Genomic DNA, 21,790 nt, shown 5'->3' with positions numbered 1-21,790 from the left:
ACAAGACAAGTAGACTCAAATATCCAGCATGGTTTGTATAGAGGGGGGTGGGGGTGGGGTGGGGGGGGGGGGTAATTCTTGTTCCAAGCTTTCTTTTCAATTGGTGCAGACTTAAGTGATGGTGGTCATGGTAACGTAGTTACAAAGCGGTTAAACCAAAGCAAGGTGTGAGGGAGTGAATGAGTCAAAGGCAGCCACAAGCTGGTCTCGGCAAACAGTGGGAACTGATGCTTCTCTGACCAACAGACCAGCCAACCAACAGACCAGCCAACCAACAGACCAACCAACAGACCAGCCAACCAACAGACCAGCCAACCAACAGACCAACCAACAGACCAGCCAACCAACAGACCAACCAACAGACCAACCAACAGACCAACCAACAGACCAGCCAACCAACAGACCAACCAACAGACCAACCAACAGACCAGCCAACCAACAGACCAGCCAACCAACAGACCAGCCAACAGACCAGCCAACCAACAGACCAGCCAACCAACAGACCAGCCAACAGACCAGCCAACCAACAGACCAGCCAACCAACAGACCAGCCAACCAACAGACCAGCCAACCAACATATCAAAAGACTCAATTACATACAAACCAACAACCAACCGACTCACCAACCAACAAACCAACCAAATAACACAGCAACCAACTAACAAGTCAATCATCCAACAACCAACCAACCAACTGACACAGCAACCAATGAACCAAACAACCAGCACAGCAACCAATCAACCATACTACCAACCAACCGACACAGCAAACAACCAACAGCCACAACAACCAACCAACACACAACCAATCAACCAACAGCCACCACCCACCCTCCCTCCCACACACACACAGCCACACCCACACTGACCGTGAGACTTGTCCGGCAGCTCCGTGATGCCCTGCGCGTCCCGGCCATCCATAGCGATGTCCAGCATTTCGTCATCGTCAGAGATGGTGTGCCGCAGCCGCTGCCGACCTTCGACCCGCCCGTTGTTCTCCAGCATGGCCCCCCCGCCCACACCCTCATCCTCCAGCAGCCGCACCGTGCGGTAGGAGGGGGCGGCGGGGTCCATGAAATCTACGAGCAAAGCATCCGTTTCCAGTGGCTCCACCTCGTCCATTCTGTCAGTCTGTCTGTGTTGTGTGTGTGTGTGTGTGAGTGTGAGTGTGTGTGTGTGCGCGCGCTCTGATTTCAAAAACCTTTGTAGAAGGGGTGGGGGCTCAGGGGTTTTTTTTTTTAGTGGAGGGGGAAAATGAAGAACTTGATGAATCTTATTTCATTTTCAATCATTTTCAATCTATGCAAACAGATGGGGTGGCCATTTACCTAGGAGTTTTTTTGTTTCTTTTTAGGGGAGGGTGAAAAAGAAGAATTTGGTGGATTTTATTTTGTTCTGAACCCATGCATAGGGGTGGCATGGGTGGGGGGGGAGGGCTTAAACCATTTACCCAGGTGTGGAATTTTTTAGGGGAGGGTAAAAATGAAGAAACTGGTGGATTTTATTTCGTTCTCAACTTATGTATACAGATGGGAGTTGGGGGAAGGGGGGTGCGGAGGCTTCAGCCATTTTCCCAGGTGGGGGATTTTAGGAGGAGGGTGAAAATCAAGAACTTGGTGGACCTTACTTCGTTTTCAACCTTTGTAGAGGGATGGGGTGGGAGGAGGAGCTAGGGTTGGAGTATTAAGCCATTCACTCAAGTGGGGTTTTAGGGGAAGGGTGAAAATGAAGGATTTGGTGGACTGCCATTTTTCAATAGGTGGAGAGGGCAACAGCTTCTGCTTGGTGACACTGAAACAAAAGAACAAATAGAACGACTGCTTAAATCCTTTGACATGGGCTTTTACATTAATTTTATATACCACTGCACACACACACACACACACACAAACACACACAAACACGCACACACACATTCTCTGTCTCTCTCATGCACAAACACACACACATAATAATTAGCATGCCCATGCATGCATGCACACACACACACACGCACACACAAGCATGTGCATGTGTGCACACCCACACACTAACACACACACACCACAAAAGCGATCTTGAACATTTTCATTTGCCACTGGAAAAATATACACGTCCATGAATTGTCAAACATTATGGTTCTCTGAATGCTTTGGTTATTATGACTTCATTACTGACATCCACCATACTCAATATATAACTAGGGAGTAGGATAACTGCTACACATCAATCCACATATTCTTAAGAGTAAAAGACAAGGCCTCTGCTGATGTCCGCTAACAATCAATGCACATAACTAAAATAATATGCAAGACGAGTTGATTACATAAACTAATATCTTCCTAATGTAAAAAAAAGAAAAGAAAAGAAAAGAAAAAAATAACAACTGTATACATCTACATGTGTTGATTATTTTGTGTGCATTTGGTATGTTATCAGTGAAGTTAAGTGCTGACCACTCATTTCTGTTTTTAACAATGTGCAGAAGAACAAAATCAAACATCAAAACACTTGTTATAAGTTAATAGAATATCCAGTCCATAAAACTATGGATATGCATTGTTACAGGAGTGGTCTTCCTCACACACACACACACACACACACACACACACACACACAGACAGATGTGTGTGTGTGTGTGTGAGTGCATGAGGGCATGTGCATATGTTGTGTGTGTGTGTGTGTGTGTGTGTGTGTGTGTGTGCGCGCGTGTGTATGCACAAACGTGTGTGCACTTTCCAAGGCTCCAGAACCATGCGGTATGCTCTTTTCTTTTCTGCATAGAACTGTTAAACTTAATGTCCTATTCTAACAAAGGAGAGTGTGTTTGGTGCGCAGGAAAGGGGACGGGAGGGAGGGTGCGGGGGTGTAGGTGGAGGGGGTAAAAAATAAGCAGTGTAAAGGATGGTTAGGACAGAAAGAGAGAGACAAAGGATCAACCACAGACACTGTCTTTAGATATAATACAATTTTTTTTCTCCGTCATAAAATAAGATCAACTGGATGCTTTCTTATGATACAAGAAATACTTTTTTTAATGTCATAAAATACTTTTTTTTTCAAGTCATAAAATAGGATCAACCAGATGCTTTCTTATTATACAAGAAAAACATTTTTTTTCATGTCATAAAACTCCTTTCCAAATACCATCCATAACAATGGAGTCCATTGCTATTACATATATACAAAACCAACAATTCCAGAACCACTCAATGATAAGTATGTGGTGATGCATAGCCCTACTGTCATTCAAGACTGAACAGTCACTTGTGTCAGACAGCAATAGAGCACACCAGCTTGTGTAAGTGCTCCCTCACTGACCACAGACTGACCTCTGAGTCCTACTTCATTCAGTACCACAGGGTCCTACAGTACTGAACTTGAGGACGGACAGACACCAATAGGTACTACCATTATCAGTAATGCATGTTGAAGAGAATGAGGGCTATAATATCAACTTTAACCCATGAGGTTAGGAGAGATTTTTTGTATCCTTTGATGATATTAAACCCCAGCACATGCTATTCTTATGCATCATCTAATTAAATCCTTGCAAAGAAAAAAAAAAGTACTTGGTTTGAAACACATGCATTCATGCATCCACACAGTCATGCACGCACATGCACACACGCACACACACACACACACACACACACACTGTACAGATCTTTCCTGGCAGAAGAATATTTTCCATCAAAACGTTCACTGTGAGACGAGAGTTAGGAAATGGAATTGAATATCTGAATGATTAACTCACATGATGATGATGCTATTCAGTCTTCTCTCTCTCAACTTCAGGGCTTGCATCAAAATACATACTGATTCAGTGAATGTACCTCATCTGGCCCGTGAACAGATTACAACTTTCTCTTATGCTTAACACTGCTGCACCTGTAGTGCGCGCATGCGCACACACACACACACACACACACACACACAAATAAAATAAAAATTTCTGACCTGCTGTCGAATTGCTTGCAGTCATGTACACAAGTTGTATTTTCTGCAAAACTTCTTTTGACTTGCCCTTTCCTCTATGTTCACATTCCCTACACATCAATTACCATGAAATGAAACTGCCTGGGAAACCACAGTGTGTGTAAATCACTTGGTCACAGTCACTAATTAAATGACTGCACTGGACTGGACAAGGTTTTCTTTTTGGACACGGTGACAGTACACTAATACTGTAAGTGTAACACTACTTATCTTCCATGGTCCTTACCTGAGCAGTGCCTGGTCATGCTCTACAAACATCACACTCTACAAAGGCTGACAGAAAATATGTGACACACTGACACTGTGTCTTCTAAGAATGAATCATCTTTTTGTTTGAGCACACTGAGACATTTCTTGAACAGGATGCTGCACACGAAGACCACAATTATAAGTATACCACCACAATCATAACAATTAATTATTGTATCTTTTATCATTAAAACAGAATCAGGGTGAAAATAAAAAGGCTGTTTTCTGCGTTATCTATGAATTAGGGTCATGAAACTTCATTATCTTTACTATTATTGCTGTTGTTATTGATTTCATGAACTATCCGTTTTGGCATTTTATTCCCCCCCCCCCCTCTCCTCTCTCCGCCCCCTCCCTCCTCTCTCTCTCTGTGATGTGTGTGTGTATATTGCTAGAACTTGTGTGCTTACATGCATACTTGTGAATGCACATCCGTGCTCATATTGTGAATGTGATGTACATCATTTGTACTGTATATAGCTCTACTCTACAACAGTTGTCACAACACGAAAACAAACAAACAAACAAACAAACAAAAAACAACAACAACAAAGCAGCACACAGTGAACAACAGTCTGATGTTTACACACACAAGCAAAGGGTGGTCACACAACATCAAGTCATACTGCAGGCACATCCACAAAGCAGTGACACCAAAATGACCTATCCTTTAAAAACCAATCCAGTAACACTAAACAGACAGAACAAAATGTGACAACTACCATCTTACTAGCGCTCTCAACAACACATACTGCACACATATACACATGTGTAATCACGTCAAAAAGTTATTTCATTTTGTAACTAATCCAGCAGTTTATTATAAAAATGTAACAGAATATTCTTTCTTACCAAGTGTACTAGAGTCACAAGGAATATTGTAGGAGTGGGGGGGGGGTAAGGAGGGGGTACATCAAGGGTTCAAACATGAATCAGAAATCATATTTACAAATACTGTATGATTTTTGACACAGGTCTATGTATGTACACTTAAGTGCAGTGCATTCTGAAAACAACTCTTAACCCAATCATACATTACTGAAAAAATTGTAATAGTTACACAGCTTACAGTTACAGCATGTCATTTTCCTCAAGGTTGTGAATCACAGTGATGATATAATGAAGTACTGGTTATTTGGTTGGCTGGATGGCTTTTAGTTTCCAGTTCACTTTTTCCCTGTCATTACACATTTCAGATACAACATGAAAGGAATACTGAGTAAAAAAAATACAAACATCAAAGCAAGAAACTGATAACCATGAGAAATATTTTTCTTTATATACTTTATTCTACGCTCACAAGAGGATTTTGAAATACAGATACAGCAAAAAAAAGTCATGGGGACTAGATCCAGTTAAGCTTTATGAACCTGCAGCAGGGTAAATATATATCTATATAGTGTTGGGTTACGCTGCTGGTCAGGCATCTGCTTGGCAGATGTGGTGTAGCGTATATGGATTTGTCCGAACGCAGTGACGCCTCCTTGAGCTACTGAAACTGAAACTGAAACTATCTATCTGTGTGGAGCAGGTTTTTTTCTTCTTCATAATTTAATCATGAAAGTATAGGTATATAGTTCTTCAATATATATCCTGTCAATTTTCCATGCGCTGCTTAAAACAAGGTGGTAAGCACTGCATAGTTTTGTTATCTCAGGAGATAGGCAGGGGAGGAGGTTTCATCAGAATCAAAGGAAATGAAAGGAAAGATCTATACAGACACAGAGACTGAGAGAGACAGACACAAGGACTGAGATACCAGTGTGAAATGCAAAAATATATCAAACTGTTAACAAAAAAATGTGCATGATTATAATATAATAGTATGAAAATCAACTTTGATGTCAATATTTCTGGACAGCTGTGAAATACAGTTAATACTACACAACAGGAAAAAAAAACAGTGTGTTAAAAAAATTTTTTTAAAAAAGAAAAGAAAAAAAGAAGAAGATACAGCAGACTTACACCAAAGATCGTCAATAAACCTTTTTAATATTTTTTTTTAGTGTTACAAATACAGTGATTCTATTCCAAGTTAGTATTACTTAAGATGTGTCATAGTTTGATATGCACCGTCATTCATTCCATCTGGTTACACAATGTGATTAAAATATTATCAGTGGTGATATTCTGTCATTAAAGACAAACAGTGTGACTCATTCCAAATGATGAGAGATTATCTCATACATATACAATAAAACACTGTTACATGCACATGTACACAGAAGTACACAATGGGTAGATATATATAGACAAAGTGGTGATGGAGAAACACATTAAACGCTTACCTGAGAGAAAGATAGTCAGCTCTGCCTTTTACACCTTAAGGTCCAGAGAGCTCGGACATAAGGTGCAAAGAACAATGGCTTGAAATATAATGATGGTATAACACGAACAGATCTTTGCGCGCTAACTAATCATATCGTTGATACTGATTCAGCAACTGAACAGATCACTGTAAGATATTATTCTCTTATTATTCTAACATCACCTGCACACTGTATGAATGACAAGAGATAAATGGAATGTAATGAACATGACATCTACAGTTAGCATCTGTGAGACTACTGCTAGTTACTTGTCAGTCAAAGTGAAATATCTGGCCTTACATTCTACTACAGGAAAATCCTACACAAATACTTGTTCACACATACAAACACAATGAGACACACACGTACACACACCACACACACACAATCACACACACACACACACACACAGAGCAAGAGAGAGAGAAAATGAGAGAGGGACTGTGCGTGGGAGAAAATGAGAAAGGGAGAGTGTGTGTGAGTGTGTCACTGTGTCTGTGTCACATAAAGAGACACACAAGAGGATACACACACACACAGAGTGAGAGAGAGAGAGCGAGAAAGAGAGAGAGAGTAGAGTTTGCTATGTATCTTACATACATGTAATATATCACCAATGACAACCAACAATTAACAAATATCATGGTACTGCATCTGTTGTTCATTTCAAATTGTTTTCTCAAAAAGTCTCCCTTTAAAGTTAACTTCAGCACATACTACTAGTAAACATATTACAGAAGCACAGACAATGTCTGAAGCTGTTCGGTTTACTGTTCAATCAGTTTCTTAGGACAAGTATGATTTGTATCGATCCAGTCACGTGAACCTTTTGACTGACGAGGCAACGGACCAAGTGGATGAACAAAATGGTTTAAGACATACACAATCATTATCCCAACTCAGTCTTATCATTATCCGAACTTCATATTAACCGCACGAAGTAAGGAAGTTCATTCAATAGATGGCTTTTGCAAAAAATATCGTCTGCAATCTGCGTTTGCTTTGCACGTCTGGTTGTTTTGCTTACCTTTGTTCGACGCCTCCAGCGTGGTGTTCGTTGACAGGAAAACCTTCAACAATAGCTAGCTACGTTTGTCTGTTCAGTTAAATGTTCCGTTCATAAACCAGTTTTTAGGGTGTGCAATCTCTTCATATGTCGTGTTGTTTCTGTTGTGCTAGGTCGTCCGCCTACATAATCAAGCGCAGATCTGCTTATTTCCGGTTGTGAGTGTGAGTGTTTAGAAGAGAGTGATATCCCTTGACAATGAAAGTTTCGGGGAGGGGGAGAGGGGAGGGTCTAAGTGTGTGTTGCGGTGTGTGTGTGTGTGTGTGTGTGTGTTTGGAAAGAATTTCATTTTCTCTGGAAAATATAGATTTTTGACTGTCGAAAGTTCTATCAAAACATTAAAACTCTGGATAAAGGAAAGAGAATACATGTGTTTTTTAGTGTAAGAAAGTGTTCATCTTATGTAATAGAGAAAAAGTACATTATAAGAAATTAAAGGTTAAAGAGATTGTGGTGTGTAATGAATGAGGTGTTATAGGAAGGAGAATATAGGTATGCATATCAACAAGTATTAATTTACAGCAATGTAAATATAAATAACATTAATTAGAATACATCAAAGCCAGGATACCAACTAGACTGGATTTTAAAATTTAAGTTTTTCCCATACCTTTTGCATATCTTTATGATTGAAAATTTCATTTGGGCAGAAAGACGACCAGTACTGCCTTTTTGCTTGTGCGTTAACACTATTTGCTTTATTATTAATTATTATTATTATTATCATTTTATAGCTTTTTTCATCTCTAAATGATATGGGGGGGGGGGGGTGCACTTTTATGTATAATTATTATTTTGAATTTTGACTTCTTTTCTTCCTTTGCTGCTTCACAAGCCTCATTCCACCAGATATTACCAGAGTGCTTATGATCTTTAACCGATTTGAACTTTGGAATAGATTCATTTGCAGCGGTGATGACTGCATTTGTAAATATCGAATATAAACTGTTGACGTCTGTATCGTTTATGTTGTTAATTTGAAATGTAAACTTCTGAATTTATCCCAGTTCGCAAGCCCGGTAATCATATTTTGGAATCTTATCCTCGGTTGGATCTATCGACTGAGATATTTTTTTTTTATTCAAGTCTTGTGATAATAGGCAAATGATCACTATTAAGAGCGTCATTCAGTGTATGCCAGTCACATATTGGTGCCAGATCTGGTGATATTAAAGTAAGATCTATGGCAGTTGCTCTATGACTTGGATTGTCTGGGACACGTGTTATTCTGCCATCGTTAAGTAGGTACAGAGAAGCATCTACAATGTTTTCAATTAAACGATTGCTAGTGATCGATTGGCAGCCTTTCTCCCAAAATGGCGAGTGTGCATTAAAGTCCCCCGTGATGAGAACTTTTTTGTCCTGGTCGGTCCGTAAGGAAGGTTCAAATCCACTCTGTATTAAAGTCATTTGGACCCTGAGGTAGGTATACAGATATGACAGTTAAGAGTGAAGAATTAAACTGGAACTTTTACAGCACAAGAATGAATATTTGGTATATCTGGTGGAACGGGGCTGGGGCATGGAGTGTACTTGATCCCTTCTCGAATGTATATAGCTGTGCTGATTTTCTCATTGGTATCCACCTTTTGATGTGTGTGTGTGTGTGTGTGTGTGTGTGTGTGTGTGTGTGTGTGTGTGTGTGTGTGTGTGTGTGTGTGTGTGTGTGTGTTATTCATCATATTTGTCCTTCTGCACGATTTTCTTATCTTCTAGATCTCTTTCTCGCTTTTCCATTAAATATGATTATGTGTGCTATTGTAACTGATGTAGATTAGCAAGGACAGATTGGAAGAATATATAATCCTTGAATAAAAAACGTTTTGAGTTCTGAGTTCTCTCTCTCTCTCTCTCTCTCTCTCTCTCTCTCTCTCACCTTCCCCACCCTCCTCATCCTGATGAATTCGTGTGGGTTTTTTTGTTTGTTTGTTGTTATTGTTTGTTTGTTTGTTTTTGTTTTTGGTAGGTTTTTTTTGGTTGTTGTTGGTTTTGTTGTTTTGCTTTTGTGTTTTTTTGTTTTGTTTGTTTGTTTTGTTGTTGTTTTTTTGTTTTGTTTTCTTTTGCTCAGATGGCATCGCACGTGAGTCATCAAGGCTGTCCTCTTGAATTTTTCTGTTTTGCCTAAAGGTACTGAGGCTATCGTACACACGTCAGCTGTGCCTAAAGGTAGGCTATCGTACACACGTCAGCTGTGCCTAAAGGTACTGAAGCTATCGCACACACGTCAGCTGTGCGTAAAGGCAGGATATCGTACACATGTCAGCTGTGCCTGAAATAGGTATACTATAATATGCATGCTAAGCGCTGGTCGTCTTCTGTTTCTCAGTAAAGACCAAATGCTTACCCGTATCAAAGATTCAATGATTCATGTCTGGTGTGTGTGTGTGTGTGTGTGTGTGTGTGTGTGTGTGTGTGTGTGTGTGAGCGTGCGTGCGTGCGTGGGTGTATGAGTGCATAACAGTGTGCGTGCGTGCGTGCATCCACATTTAGGTTATGTGCGTGAATGCGTGAATGCGTGCGTGTGTGTGTGTGTGTGTTTGTATCAGTGTGTGTGTGTGTGTGTGTGTGTGTGTGTGTGTGTGTGTGTGTGTGTGTGTGTGTGTGAGTGTCTGTCTGTCTGTCTGCCTGTCTGTCTGTGTCTGCGTGCCTGTCTGTGTCTGCGTCTGTGTGAATCATGCACTTTCTCGTTACACATGCCTTTGATGTCAACCTGTGTTGTTTTTTCCCCTCTGGAGCCACAGTTGCGTTCCCACAACACTATGCCTACATATTCCAGTCACAGTTTCGTTCCCACAACACTATGGCTACATATTCCAGTCACAGTTTCCTTCCCACAACACTATGCCTACATATTTCAGTCACAGTTTCGTTCCCACAACACTATGCCTACATATTCCAGTCACAGTTGCGTTCCCACAACACTATGCCTACATATTCCAGTCACAGTTGCGTTCCCACAACACTATGCCTACATATTCCAGTCACAGTTGCGTTCCCACAACACTATGCCTACATATTCCAGTCACAGTTGCGTTCCCACAACACTATGCCTACATATTCCAGTCACAGTTGCGTTCCCACAACACTATGCCTACATATTCCAGTCACAGTTGCGTTCCCACAACACTATGCCTACATATTCCAGTCACAGTTGCGTTCCCACAACACTATGCCTACATATTCCAGTCACAGTTGCGTTCCTGGTTCTACAGTGTTGGAGTTTGTTGACCAAGGTCAGTCTGTGATTGCCAGGAGAGAAAGGAGGACAGAATTATGATTGCACACAGATAGCTAAGGGATGAATGGCTTCTTCTTCTTCTTCTTTAAAAAAAAAAAAATCTACTGAGCCTTCTGTCTTTCTTTTTTGTTTCTCTACATTTCTTGCACTTATAATCTGCTGATTAACCGATTGGTTAATAACACGAACTTACACTGATCAATAAATCGGCTGCTGGGCAGTCATACTTCGTTTTCAGGAAAGGGTGCATGCTGGCTTTGTTTGTATTTCCATAACCCACCGAACGCTGACATGTCATTGTCCGTCCAGGATGTTTAATTAGCTTGCCGATTTGATCTTCCCGTCTGCGTATGGAAACGAATGGGGACAAAGCCACAAGCTGGTCTACCTGTAATAATGTTTTTCAAAATGAACAATTGATTTAATGCATCAAATTAATTTTTAGTTCATCAGTTGAATTGTTAGTCAATAAGCTATATATTTTCAAGCTATCTCTCTCTCTCCCTCTCTCTCTCTCTCTCTCTCTCTATATATATATATATATATAAAACTTTTTTTTAATGATTATTTCCTATACAAAACAAATACGTATATACTTCATATCATAACAATTTCTAAAGAAAAACAAAACAAAACAAACAAAACAAACAACGCACAAACAAAAAAGAATATATAAATATCTAACTAATAATAATAATGAGAAGAAGAAGGAATACTAAGAAAAAGAAGAAGCCGTGACACCTAAAAAAGAGAAAAACAACAACACATGTTTGATTGGAGGAAGACATACGAAAGGGCGTTTTGTAACACTTTCGATGTATATGCAGTCACACACACACACACACACACACACACACACACACACACACATATATATATATATATATATATATCTATAATGTATTGCCGGACCGGAAATTGGCCCGGAAAAAACCCACTGCGGTATCATCACGCTTCACGCTGAACTCAGGTCAGCTCCTCCTCTCGTGCGCTGATGTCACATTCTTCAGGTAATGTCAGCTCATCTTTGAAGCACTCGAGCAATAGGACCCCCTCCCCCAAAAGAGAGGCACACCAGTTATAGAATCAGTCCAGTCCGGTTCAGAAATGCGATGTTCTTTCAGTTGTTGCTGTTTGTTCTCGATTTTCTTCAGGTGCAGTTGGCATTCAAACCATTTCTGTGAGGGCACCCGTGCAACATATAATATCGTGACTAAGGTTCGGAGAACAACGCGATTGAACGACAAATGAGCACACGTGCATCCCAGTATAAAAACGCAAAAAAAAAAAACAACCCCCAAAACCAAACAAACAAACAAAAAAAAAAAAGACCCGCAATCCTCACATTCGCCTTCATGCACGCATAGGCACCCACGTGCAAACACACACACACACACACACACACACACACACACACACACACACACACACACACACAGAGATGGGGAGAGACACGCATGGACACAGATACACAGAGACACAGACAGACAGACAGACAGGAACAGACAGACAAAGAGACAGACAGAGAGAAAGGGACAGAGACGAATTTAGGGCAAAGTTACAGGTGGGTCTTGCAAGCTGATGGAAGTTAGATGAATTGACATACCTGCGTGACCAGATAAAGGAAGGAGGGCGTTATCTTCAAACAGGCGGTGGTCAGAGAAACTGAGGTAAAACAGCGGCCAACCACACAAACTTCCCCAATGGAAAAAAAAGGGAAGAAGAAAATATAAGAACTTCCACTGCAGACTTTAGACCTTGTCCATTCACAGAGGGGGAAAGGTTCGACACAGAGGTCACAGGCAAAGAGATAGAGTAGAGGGAGAGAGAGATTTCGGAGGACGATTAGGATTATTGCAGTCGTTGTTGTGCTTCTCTCTTACTGACGAAAAGATGGTGGCGTCCCTGTGTGGTGCTCTTCTGCTGATTCTGGCGTTCTGTGAAGGTGTGTAGCTGGTGTGTACTGTGTAGTGTGCAGTGTGTGTGTGTGTGTGTGTGTGTGTGTGTGTGTGTGTGTGTGTGTAGTGTGTTGTGTAGTGCACTGGTGTGTGTGTGTGTGTGTGTGTGTGTGTGTGTGTGTGTGTGTGTGTGTGTGTGTGTGTGTAGTGTGTTGTGTAGTGCACTAGTGTGTGTGTGTGTGTGTGTGTGTGTGTGTGTGTGTGTGTGTGTGTGTGTAGGAAGGAATTTTTGTTTAATGTCCCGTCACACATATCGGTGATTGAAGACATTTTGTAAAAGTATTTATGAATACATCTGAGTATTATCGGTTAGAAGGGGTGGGAGATGTGGATGAATGGAGGGTTTGGGGAAACTGGGCAAATGAGGGTAAAAATGTGGGTGAAATTTGAAAGAAAAACAAAACAAACAAACAAACAAACAAAAACAAAAAACCCTCTAAATACAGTTACAGGAAATTACTTAAAGGACTTCGTAAAAGAGAAGTCGTTAAACTGACAAGCGAAACAACTGATAATGAATGCAAAAAGTCAAAAACATCAACGTTCTCAGTCACTTGTGAAGACACACTTTCGTGTACAAAAGGCTTCATCAAGCTACAGTGAAAAATTATATGCTCAATTGTCAGGTTATTAAAGCATATACACTTGACATTAGAACAATACTTGGTCCGTAATGAATTTGATAATAGTCTGAGAGCTAAGCTCAGAATTGGTCTGCGAATCGGACCAAAGTCTGAGAGAGTCAACTGACGAGGTTTTAGACTTGAATTCAAGCACCTATAAAAGTCTCTTTCTAGTATATTGCTTATTTCCTTGTATGACAATGGGCAATATACTTTTATACTATCTATATGATTTTTTGCTCCCCTTTTTGCTGCCCTATCTGCTTGGTCGTTATAACGGAATCCAGTGTGGGATGGTATCCAACAAAAATCAACATTTGTACCCTTCACAAATAGGGAGTGCAATAAATACCTAATTTCAAAAAATAAATCTTCTCTTTGATTATTCTCAAAAAGGAGCAAACCTTTTAAGACAGATTGAGAATCAACACAAAATAGGATATTACTTATTATGATTGGTATATCAACAAGATGATTTAAAGCCATAAGGATGGTCACCAATTCAGCTGTAAAAATTGAATGTCCCTTACCTAAATAATATGATTTTTCTGTTTTTAGGTCAGGAATGACAAAAGCAGATCCTGCACTGCTATCATCCAGGACCGAGCCATCAGTGTAAACTTTTAAATGATAATCAAAATTTTCTTCTAATTCAATTCTGACAGATGCTGCTATTATATGTGGAGATTCTCCTTTTGTTGTGTCAGAAGCACATATGTTGACGTTTGCTTTTGTTAACTCCCAGGGAGGGACAGGTGGCACCAGAACACGAGGTGCCATATCATGCAAATCAATGTCTGAAGAATTTAAAATATCTGACACATATGTGCGAATGGTTTGTAGATTTGAATTATTTTGTGCATTTTTTGGAAAATCAATATCAGACCTAATATTTAATTCCTCAAAATCATCCACTGCTGTACATCTCACAATATATTTAGCAGAACTTAATTTTCTGATTTCATCTAGTGGTAGAATACCCGCAAGCTTATAGGCTTCTGAGGTCTTAGTATGCACAGGTACCCCTAAAGCCAGTTTCACAGCTTTACTGTCAATTATTCGCAGCTTCTTTAGGAACGTTGGCGGGGCAGAAAAGAAAATTTCTTGACCGTAGGTCAATCTTGATCTTACGAGAGATGTCGCTAAATGTAAAAGAATTTTGGAGTCTTGTCCCCAAGGAGAGTGACTTACAATTTTTAAGAAATTTAAACTTTTAACTGCTTTAGTCACCATTGAATCAATGTGTTTCTTCCAGTTTAGTTTTGAAGTAAATAGGATCCCAAGAAATTTGATTTCCGACTTGAAAAATATTTCACGTCCTCCTAAAAAAAAAACGTGGTAGTTTGCTGGGATTATAACCATTATTAAAGAGGATCAAATGTGTTTTTTCTACAGAAAACTCAAAACCATTAGATTGCATATAGCTACTCAGTCTATCGAGTTCACCCTGAAAATGTTTCTGTACATAATTTATGTAATGTAGGCTTGTCCTTTTCCTCAAGGATGTCTGAATCCATATAGCAATATCATCAGCATATTGAGCCAGCTTGGTAGATGATGAAAAACATGTATGTAAATCATAAAGCATAATGTTGAACAACAATGGAGAAATAATGGAACCCTGCGGGATTCCCATGTTTATAGGCCTAGAGGTTGATAAAGTTACTCCCACTTTTGCCACTATATATCTCCCACTTAAAAAGGATTTAACATAGTCATAAACATGACCCGACAGACCAATTTGAATGTGTGTGTGTGTGTGTGTGTGTGTGTGTGTGTGTGTGTGTGTGTGTGTGTGTGTGTGTGTGTGTGTGTGTGTGTGTGTGTGTGTGTGTTCGTTCGTTCGTTCTTTTGCTTAACGTCTATCCACATTTGTGATTTTAAACGAAAATTCACCATCTCCTCCACCCCACCCATGCCTTAATCCATCACTACTTTCCCCGCATAAACGAAATAAAATAAACTAGCTAGTCAAGCAGTTGAATTACAACAAAGAGCTAATTGGGCTCCAAATTAAACTCTGAACTATTTCAAACACATGTTGATTATCATATAAGACATTTCTAATGGAAGCAGATGGAACTGCAGATTTTGTAAAAGACATAGGTAAATATGGTTTTAACTGTTCACATTTATAGATGATATGCACGGGGGTAATTTCATTGCCACAAATGCAAGTCACATTAGAAGTATATTTTGTTTTTATGGCATCCAGTCGTAGTCTGTATATTAGACTGGTGAGCCTATTGCTACTGTGATGTCCTTTATTTGTTTTAAAAGAAAACATGCGATCAATTTTGCGCGAGCTGTTGTCAGTATTTTCTCTGTCAGGGTCAGACTCCTGTTTAAGTTTATGCTGATGATACTCAACTTCAGAAAAGTGATACCCCTGAAAATTTGTCCTCGCTCTTACAAGAAACATCCGATTGCTTCCTCGACATTCAGAACTGGATGACTCTAAATAAGTTACAATTGAATCAAATTCTAGCCCAGATAGTTGGGGCAGCAGTTGCCTCCTCTGCTGTTTTGATGGTCATAGGTGGGCACGACTGACTATCATGCAAACAAAGGAGCACATTAATAAACAATGACATCGTTATATAACACTACCCTCAACCCCATCCCTCAAATCCCCAGGTCCAATGGGCCAACCCCGCCCTACATGGTGTCATGTGTCATGGTGACAGTTAACCCAAACACTGTCATTTGTATTTGTATTTCTTTTTATCGCAACAGATTTCTCCTTGTGAAATTCGGGCTGTTTTCTCCAGGGAAAGCGCGTCGCCACACTACAGCGCCACCGATTTTTTTTGTTTGTATTTTTTCCTGAATGCAGTTTTTTTTTTCCTATAGAAGTGGATTTTTTCTACAGAATTTTGCCAGGAACAACCCTTTTGTTGCCGTGGGTTCGTTTACGTTCTTTTAGACTGGACAGTTTACCCAAACGCCATCACAGATTGGACAAATGTTTATAAATAATGAAATCGTTGTATAACACCATCACCCCCAAATCCCCCGAACCAGTCTCAGCCCTACAACGGACCAGCCCGGCTCTACATGGTGTTGTTATGTTTGTAAACAAAGGAGTAAATTGATAAACAATGAAATCGTTGCAAACACCACCACCATCACCACCACCACCACCACCCAAAATTCTCACGCCTATTCTTGGCCCTACTGTGGACCAACCTGGCCCCACTTGGTGTAGTTATGTTTTTTTTTAAACAATGAAATCGTTATATAACTCTGCCACCCCACCGCCCTGTGTTGTTATATGTTTGTAAGCAAAGGGGCAAGTTAACAAACCATGAAATCGTTGTACAACACCACCACCCCAAAATCACCTGGCCCGGCCTCAGCCCTTTAATAGAGCAACCCGACCCCACATGACGATGTTTGTAAACAAAGGAGTAAATGAATATACAATGAAATCATCGTATATCACCACCCCTACTACCCCCATCAAATCCTCAGGCCCGACATAAGCCCTACAATGGATATCAGGATATGTTTGTAAACAAAGGAGCGAATTAACAAACAATGAAATGGTTCAAATCCCCCAGGACCAGCCTCAGCCCTGCAATGGACCAACCCGGCCCTCCAGGGCACGGCCCACGTCCTGACCTGTGAAGGCAGCGACGTCTCCTTCCCCTGGACGTTTTCCCTGGGCCCCGGAGAGCAGGTGGAGGACATCAAGTGGCTGTACACCCCACCCTCAGGAGCCTCCGACCTGATGGCTAACTACATGTACGGCCAGTTCATCCCGGTGGCGTCCTTCCAGGGCCGGCTGACCCACAAGGGGAACGGCAGCATCGTGCTGAAGCAGGTGGGTCGGCAGGACCGCGGGGAGTACGTCATTGAGGTGGGGCTGATGAGCAACGGCAGCCAGTTCTCCACGCACCGCCAGTCTGCAGTGCTGGACATTCCGGGTCAGTGTGTGTGTGTGTGTGTGTGTGTGTGTGTGTGTGTGTGTGTGTGTGTGTGTGGATGGGAATACAGAATACAGAAAACTTTATTATTTCATGTGTGGTGTATGCTACACAAACAATACACGAAAATCACAGTCATTCAATGTGAATACATAAAAGACATAAAAATGTTGAAATGCTGAGTTATGTGGACCTTTTGGGTGTGTGTGTGTGTAGGGGAGGCAGGGGGTGGGGGGGTTGAGGGAGGGCAGTGGGGGAGGTGTGTATGTGGAGGTGGTGGTAGTGGTGGTGGTTGTGGTGGTGGTGGTGATGTGTGTTTGGGTGTGGGTGTGGATGCGGGTGTGTGTGGGTGCTGGATGTGGATAAGGGAATTTTGGGGAGGGGAGCTTGGGAGGAGGAGGATGGTGGTTGCGATGTGTACGTGTTCGGGGGGCGAGGGGGGGAGGTGGTGTGGGGAGGTGTCTGTGTTTGTGAGTGTGTGTGTGTGTGTGTGTGTGTGTGTGTGTGTGTGTGTGTGTGTGTGTGTGCGAAAGAACTAATGAGATTTCCAAGTAGAATTATCATCAGTAAAAGGGTGTGGGGGGGGGGGGGAGAAATGGAGGAGGGGAGATTATAGCTATGCTAGAGGAAGAGGGAAAGAGAGAGAGGGGGGAAGAGAGAGAGAGAGAGAGAGAGAGAGAGAGAGAGAGAGAGAGAGAGAGAGAGAGAGAGAGAGAACATGAATGTTTATTCAGAATAAGGCATTCATGTTCACGAGAGAGAGAGAGAGAGAGAGAGAGAGAGAGAGAGAGAGAGAGAGAGAGAGAGAGAGAGAGAGAGAGAGAGAGAGAGAGAGAGAGAAATGAAAAGGAAGAGCAAGGAATGGTGGAACGTGCAACTCAACAGCAAATTACAAAAATATAAGATCAGTCGAAGGTAGGTTCCAGATGGGTTTTGGGTCAAACATTTGGATATTTGTCGCACTGGTCACAAAATATATTATTCAGACTTTCTTAAACGGTCAAATAAGTGTTTGATGGAAACTGGTCAGTGAATTATTAAAACACCAACTGTTGTCCTGTTCTTGGTTGCTGGATAAGTAGATGATGGACTTTAACTTGATTTCCGCATGGACAGTGTATGATTATGTAAAATTTTGTTCGAAGGATATTAATACGAACTCGGTACATTATGCATGCAACTGATCTTGACTTGGAGACAGAAACAGGATTCTTTTAAAAGCCTGTTTTTTGTTGGTTTTTTTCGGCGTTTTTTTCCGCTTTAGTTGTCATTATACTTTATGTTTCAGTCTATCTTTCAGTCTTTAATCACAAGACTTTTTTTTCATGCACCTGGAACATTAATTCTTGTAGATCTGATGGTACGTATTGATAATGGCTGCCTTTCTGCCGCTCGTTTGGGGACAAAAATCCCACAGTGGGATGGCACTCAACAGAAATGTGTGTGTGTGTGTGTGTGTGTGTGTGTGTGTGTGTGTGTGTGTTCTCTCTCTCTCTCTCTCTCTGTATGTGTGTGTGTGTGTGCGTGCGTGTGCGTGGCGTACGTGTTTGAGAGAAAGAGGGAGACAGACAGAGAGACAGAGAGACAGAGATAGGTACAGAGACAGAGACAGAGAGACAGACAGAGACAGAGAGAGTTCGTGCGGGCGCGCGGCGGTGGGCGTGCGCTCCGCGTGTGTGAGATAGTTACTGAGAGTTACTGAGAGTGCCTGCAATGATTCACTAATCACGTGAAATGAATCCACGATGAAAACAAACCATCGTGTCCCGAAATAGATTTCCGCTTGGAGCCCCCCCCCCCCCCCTCCCACCAATCCTCCTCACCGCCACCCCCTCTCGCCTCCCACACCCCCTCTTTTCTTCTCCATCAGCACAAATTCACAACCCCCCCCCCACCTCCCTCTCCTTCCCCTTCTCCCTCTTTACCCCTTCCGGCAGTCCATGTCTCGTCTCTACCCACCTACACCCTAGTCCCTGGCCAATACTAGGTTTCCCTCCCACACTGTAAGTCCACAAATAGAAGCTGGGTCAGGTCTGTGGCCGTGCCCCGGATGTATATGTTTCCTGAGGGAGCAAGCAAAGCTAGCTGATCGAGGTATACATCTATTTCTGTGGTCAAGCTGAAGATGTTATGGTTACGTTCGCTTTTCACGTAGACGCCCTTTCTCAGTTGATAGGTCCTCCCGTCGCCTCACGAGGGATAATTGTGACCAGAAAGAGTGGTGTGTGGGTGGGTGTGGGTGTTGGGGTGGGTGGTGGTGCTCTCTAACGCTACACTGACACCGCCACAACTATGTGCGTGTGTGTGTGTGTGTGTGTGTGTGTGTGTGTGTGTGTGTGTGTGGAATAGTAACCACATGTAGGTCTAAATCAATCTGTTTAGTATGATAGGACTTAAAGAATAATATGTCGTGTTTCAACGTAAAAGGACAAACAGCAAGTGAGATTATGATGACATTTCAATCAATCAATCAATCAAAAACACTTTTTTAATCCACATGGAAATTAAGTTGTGCAATCACAGGCTCATTGTAAACACTGGCATAAAATCATGCGCAACATAAGAAGAGATTAAAACTAGTCAAATAAAAATTCCTAATAGCTGACGATATACTAACCCCCCCCCCCCCGCCCCCCTCCTCCCCCCCTCCCCACACACATACTCATGTTAAGACAATAGGGTATTGCACAACAATATTAACAAATGAAAACATCCAACAAAAAAAAGGGTATAAGATTACTAAAAATGACGTGCGCGCACACACACGCACACACACACACACACACACACACACACACACACACACATATGCACACACACACACACACACACACACACACACACACACACACACACACGCACACACACGTTAAGACCATAAGGTATTGTACAACAATACATAAATTAAAACATCAAGGGAATAAATCGTATATGTTCCCATGTCCCCTATTTTTGGTCTAAGAAATGGCTGCGGTTATAATCAATCTCATATCTTACATTGTTGTGAGGCTGAGTCAGCACTGACTGTGATAAAGACCTATTCACAAATTAATCAGTCAAATTTTGTAGTAACCTTAACAATGTATTACATAAGCCTTTGGAACACACACACACACACACACACACACACACACACACACACACACACACACACGCACGCACGCACGCACGCACATAACACAGGACACGCACGCAGATACACAGAGGGAGGAAGAGAGAGAGAGAGAGAGAGAGAGAGAGAGAGAGACAGACAGACAGACAGACAGACAGACAGACAGACAGACAGACAGAGACAGGAAATAAATCCTGGAGTCTCATGTGATAAAACGACACCCGTTTGCCTGTACTGATTTTAGTTTCAGTTTCTCAAGGAGGTGTCTATGCATTCAGACAAATCCATACACGCTACATCATATCTGCTAGGCGGATGCCTGACACTACAACAGCATTACCCAACACGCTAGTCAGGCCTTGTGTGCATGCACGTGTCTTTGTGTATCTCTCAGAGTAGATATCTGTGAATTTGGCCAGAGGGCAACATTTTTGTTCCTCGCTGCAATAAAAACAAAATACTACGACGACAATGACAATAATGGTCATGATGATCATGATCATCATCATCATCGTCAGATATTGCAACATCCGCAATAACAAACGAGAGGAATGATAATGTTAATCTTTTCACAGTGTTTTTTTTCCGGAAATAGTGTTTCATAGTTTTTCTTGAAAATACGTGTTATTCTGATTTTCTGTGTGATTAAATCAATCTGCTGCGTTTTGCTAGTTTCGCGTTTTAATTCAGCTTACTATGCTTTACATTCTTTTAAGTTCGACCTTTGTCATGCTCGTATGCATGTCGATCTCCACTGTAGTCTGAGAGAGTGTGTGACTTGTGACGAAACTTTGAACGTACACACATTTTCCAATCAGATTAATAAAGACGTATTGTATTGCATTGTATTGCATTACACTGTATTGTATTGTGTTGTGTTGTAATCATTGTATATAATATTGCATTGTATTGCATTATATGGTGTTGTGTTGCATGGTATTCTATTGTATTGTATTGTGGTTACCGTGGTTACCGTATTGTATTGTGTTGTATTGCATTGTGTTATATTGTATTGCAATACATTGCATCGCATCGCATTGTAATGTACTGCATCGCATTGTATTGGGTTCTTGTTCTTGTTCTTGTTGCTTATACTCCAGCCGACCGCACAGGGCCATATCAGGGCTGTCAAACCATACAAACGCTCAACCGCGTTGTATTGTGTTGTAGAGCTGACTCTGCAATCATTTACTCCACAGAACCCCCGAGCACTGAGCAGCTGACGATATCAGCGGCTGACCAGCCGGTGTACGACAACAGCACCGGTCAGTTCCACCTGCAGCTGGCCTGTGGGCAGCTGTCCTTTGTCGGTCAGCCCCCCGCCACTGT

General features: G+C 41.5%; 1 protein-coding gene across 2 annotated transcripts in view; it reads right to left on the bottom strand.

Annotated features, from left to right (window-relative positions):
- The window catches only part of LOC143284054 (H(+)/Cl(-) exchange transporter 4-like), a 159,886-nt gene extending 152,181 nt beyond the window's left edge, over positions 1 to 7,705 (bottom strand). Inside the window, exons 1-2 of one of the 2 annotated variants that reach the window (XM_076590661.1) lie at positions 7,563 to 7,705; positions 869 to 1,790 (exon numbers count right to left, since the gene is read on the bottom strand). In XM_076590661.1, coding sequence (XP_076446776.1) covers positions 869 to 1,121 — 253 coding nt within the window. In that variant the 5' untranslated portion in view covers positions 1,122 to 1,790; positions 7,563 to 7,705. The remainder of the gene's footprint in view (positions 1 to 868; positions 1,791 to 7,562) is intronic. The other variant, XM_076590663.1, reaches the window with a different exon arrangement.
- Between the last annotated feature and the right edge of the window lie 14,085 nt (positions 7,706 to 21,790).

This window comes from Babylonia areolata, chromosome 7 (assembly GCF_041734735.1).
Source record: "Babylonia areolata isolate BAREFJ2019XMU chromosome 7, ASM4173473v1, whole genome shotgun sequence".
Lineage (NCBI taxonomy): Eukaryota > Metazoa > Mollusca > Gastropoda > Neogastropoda > Buccinidae > Babylonia > Babylonia areolata.
The sequence above is the reverse complement of the archived record's forward strand: the minus strand, read 5'-3'. Positions and strand labels throughout refer to the sequence as shown.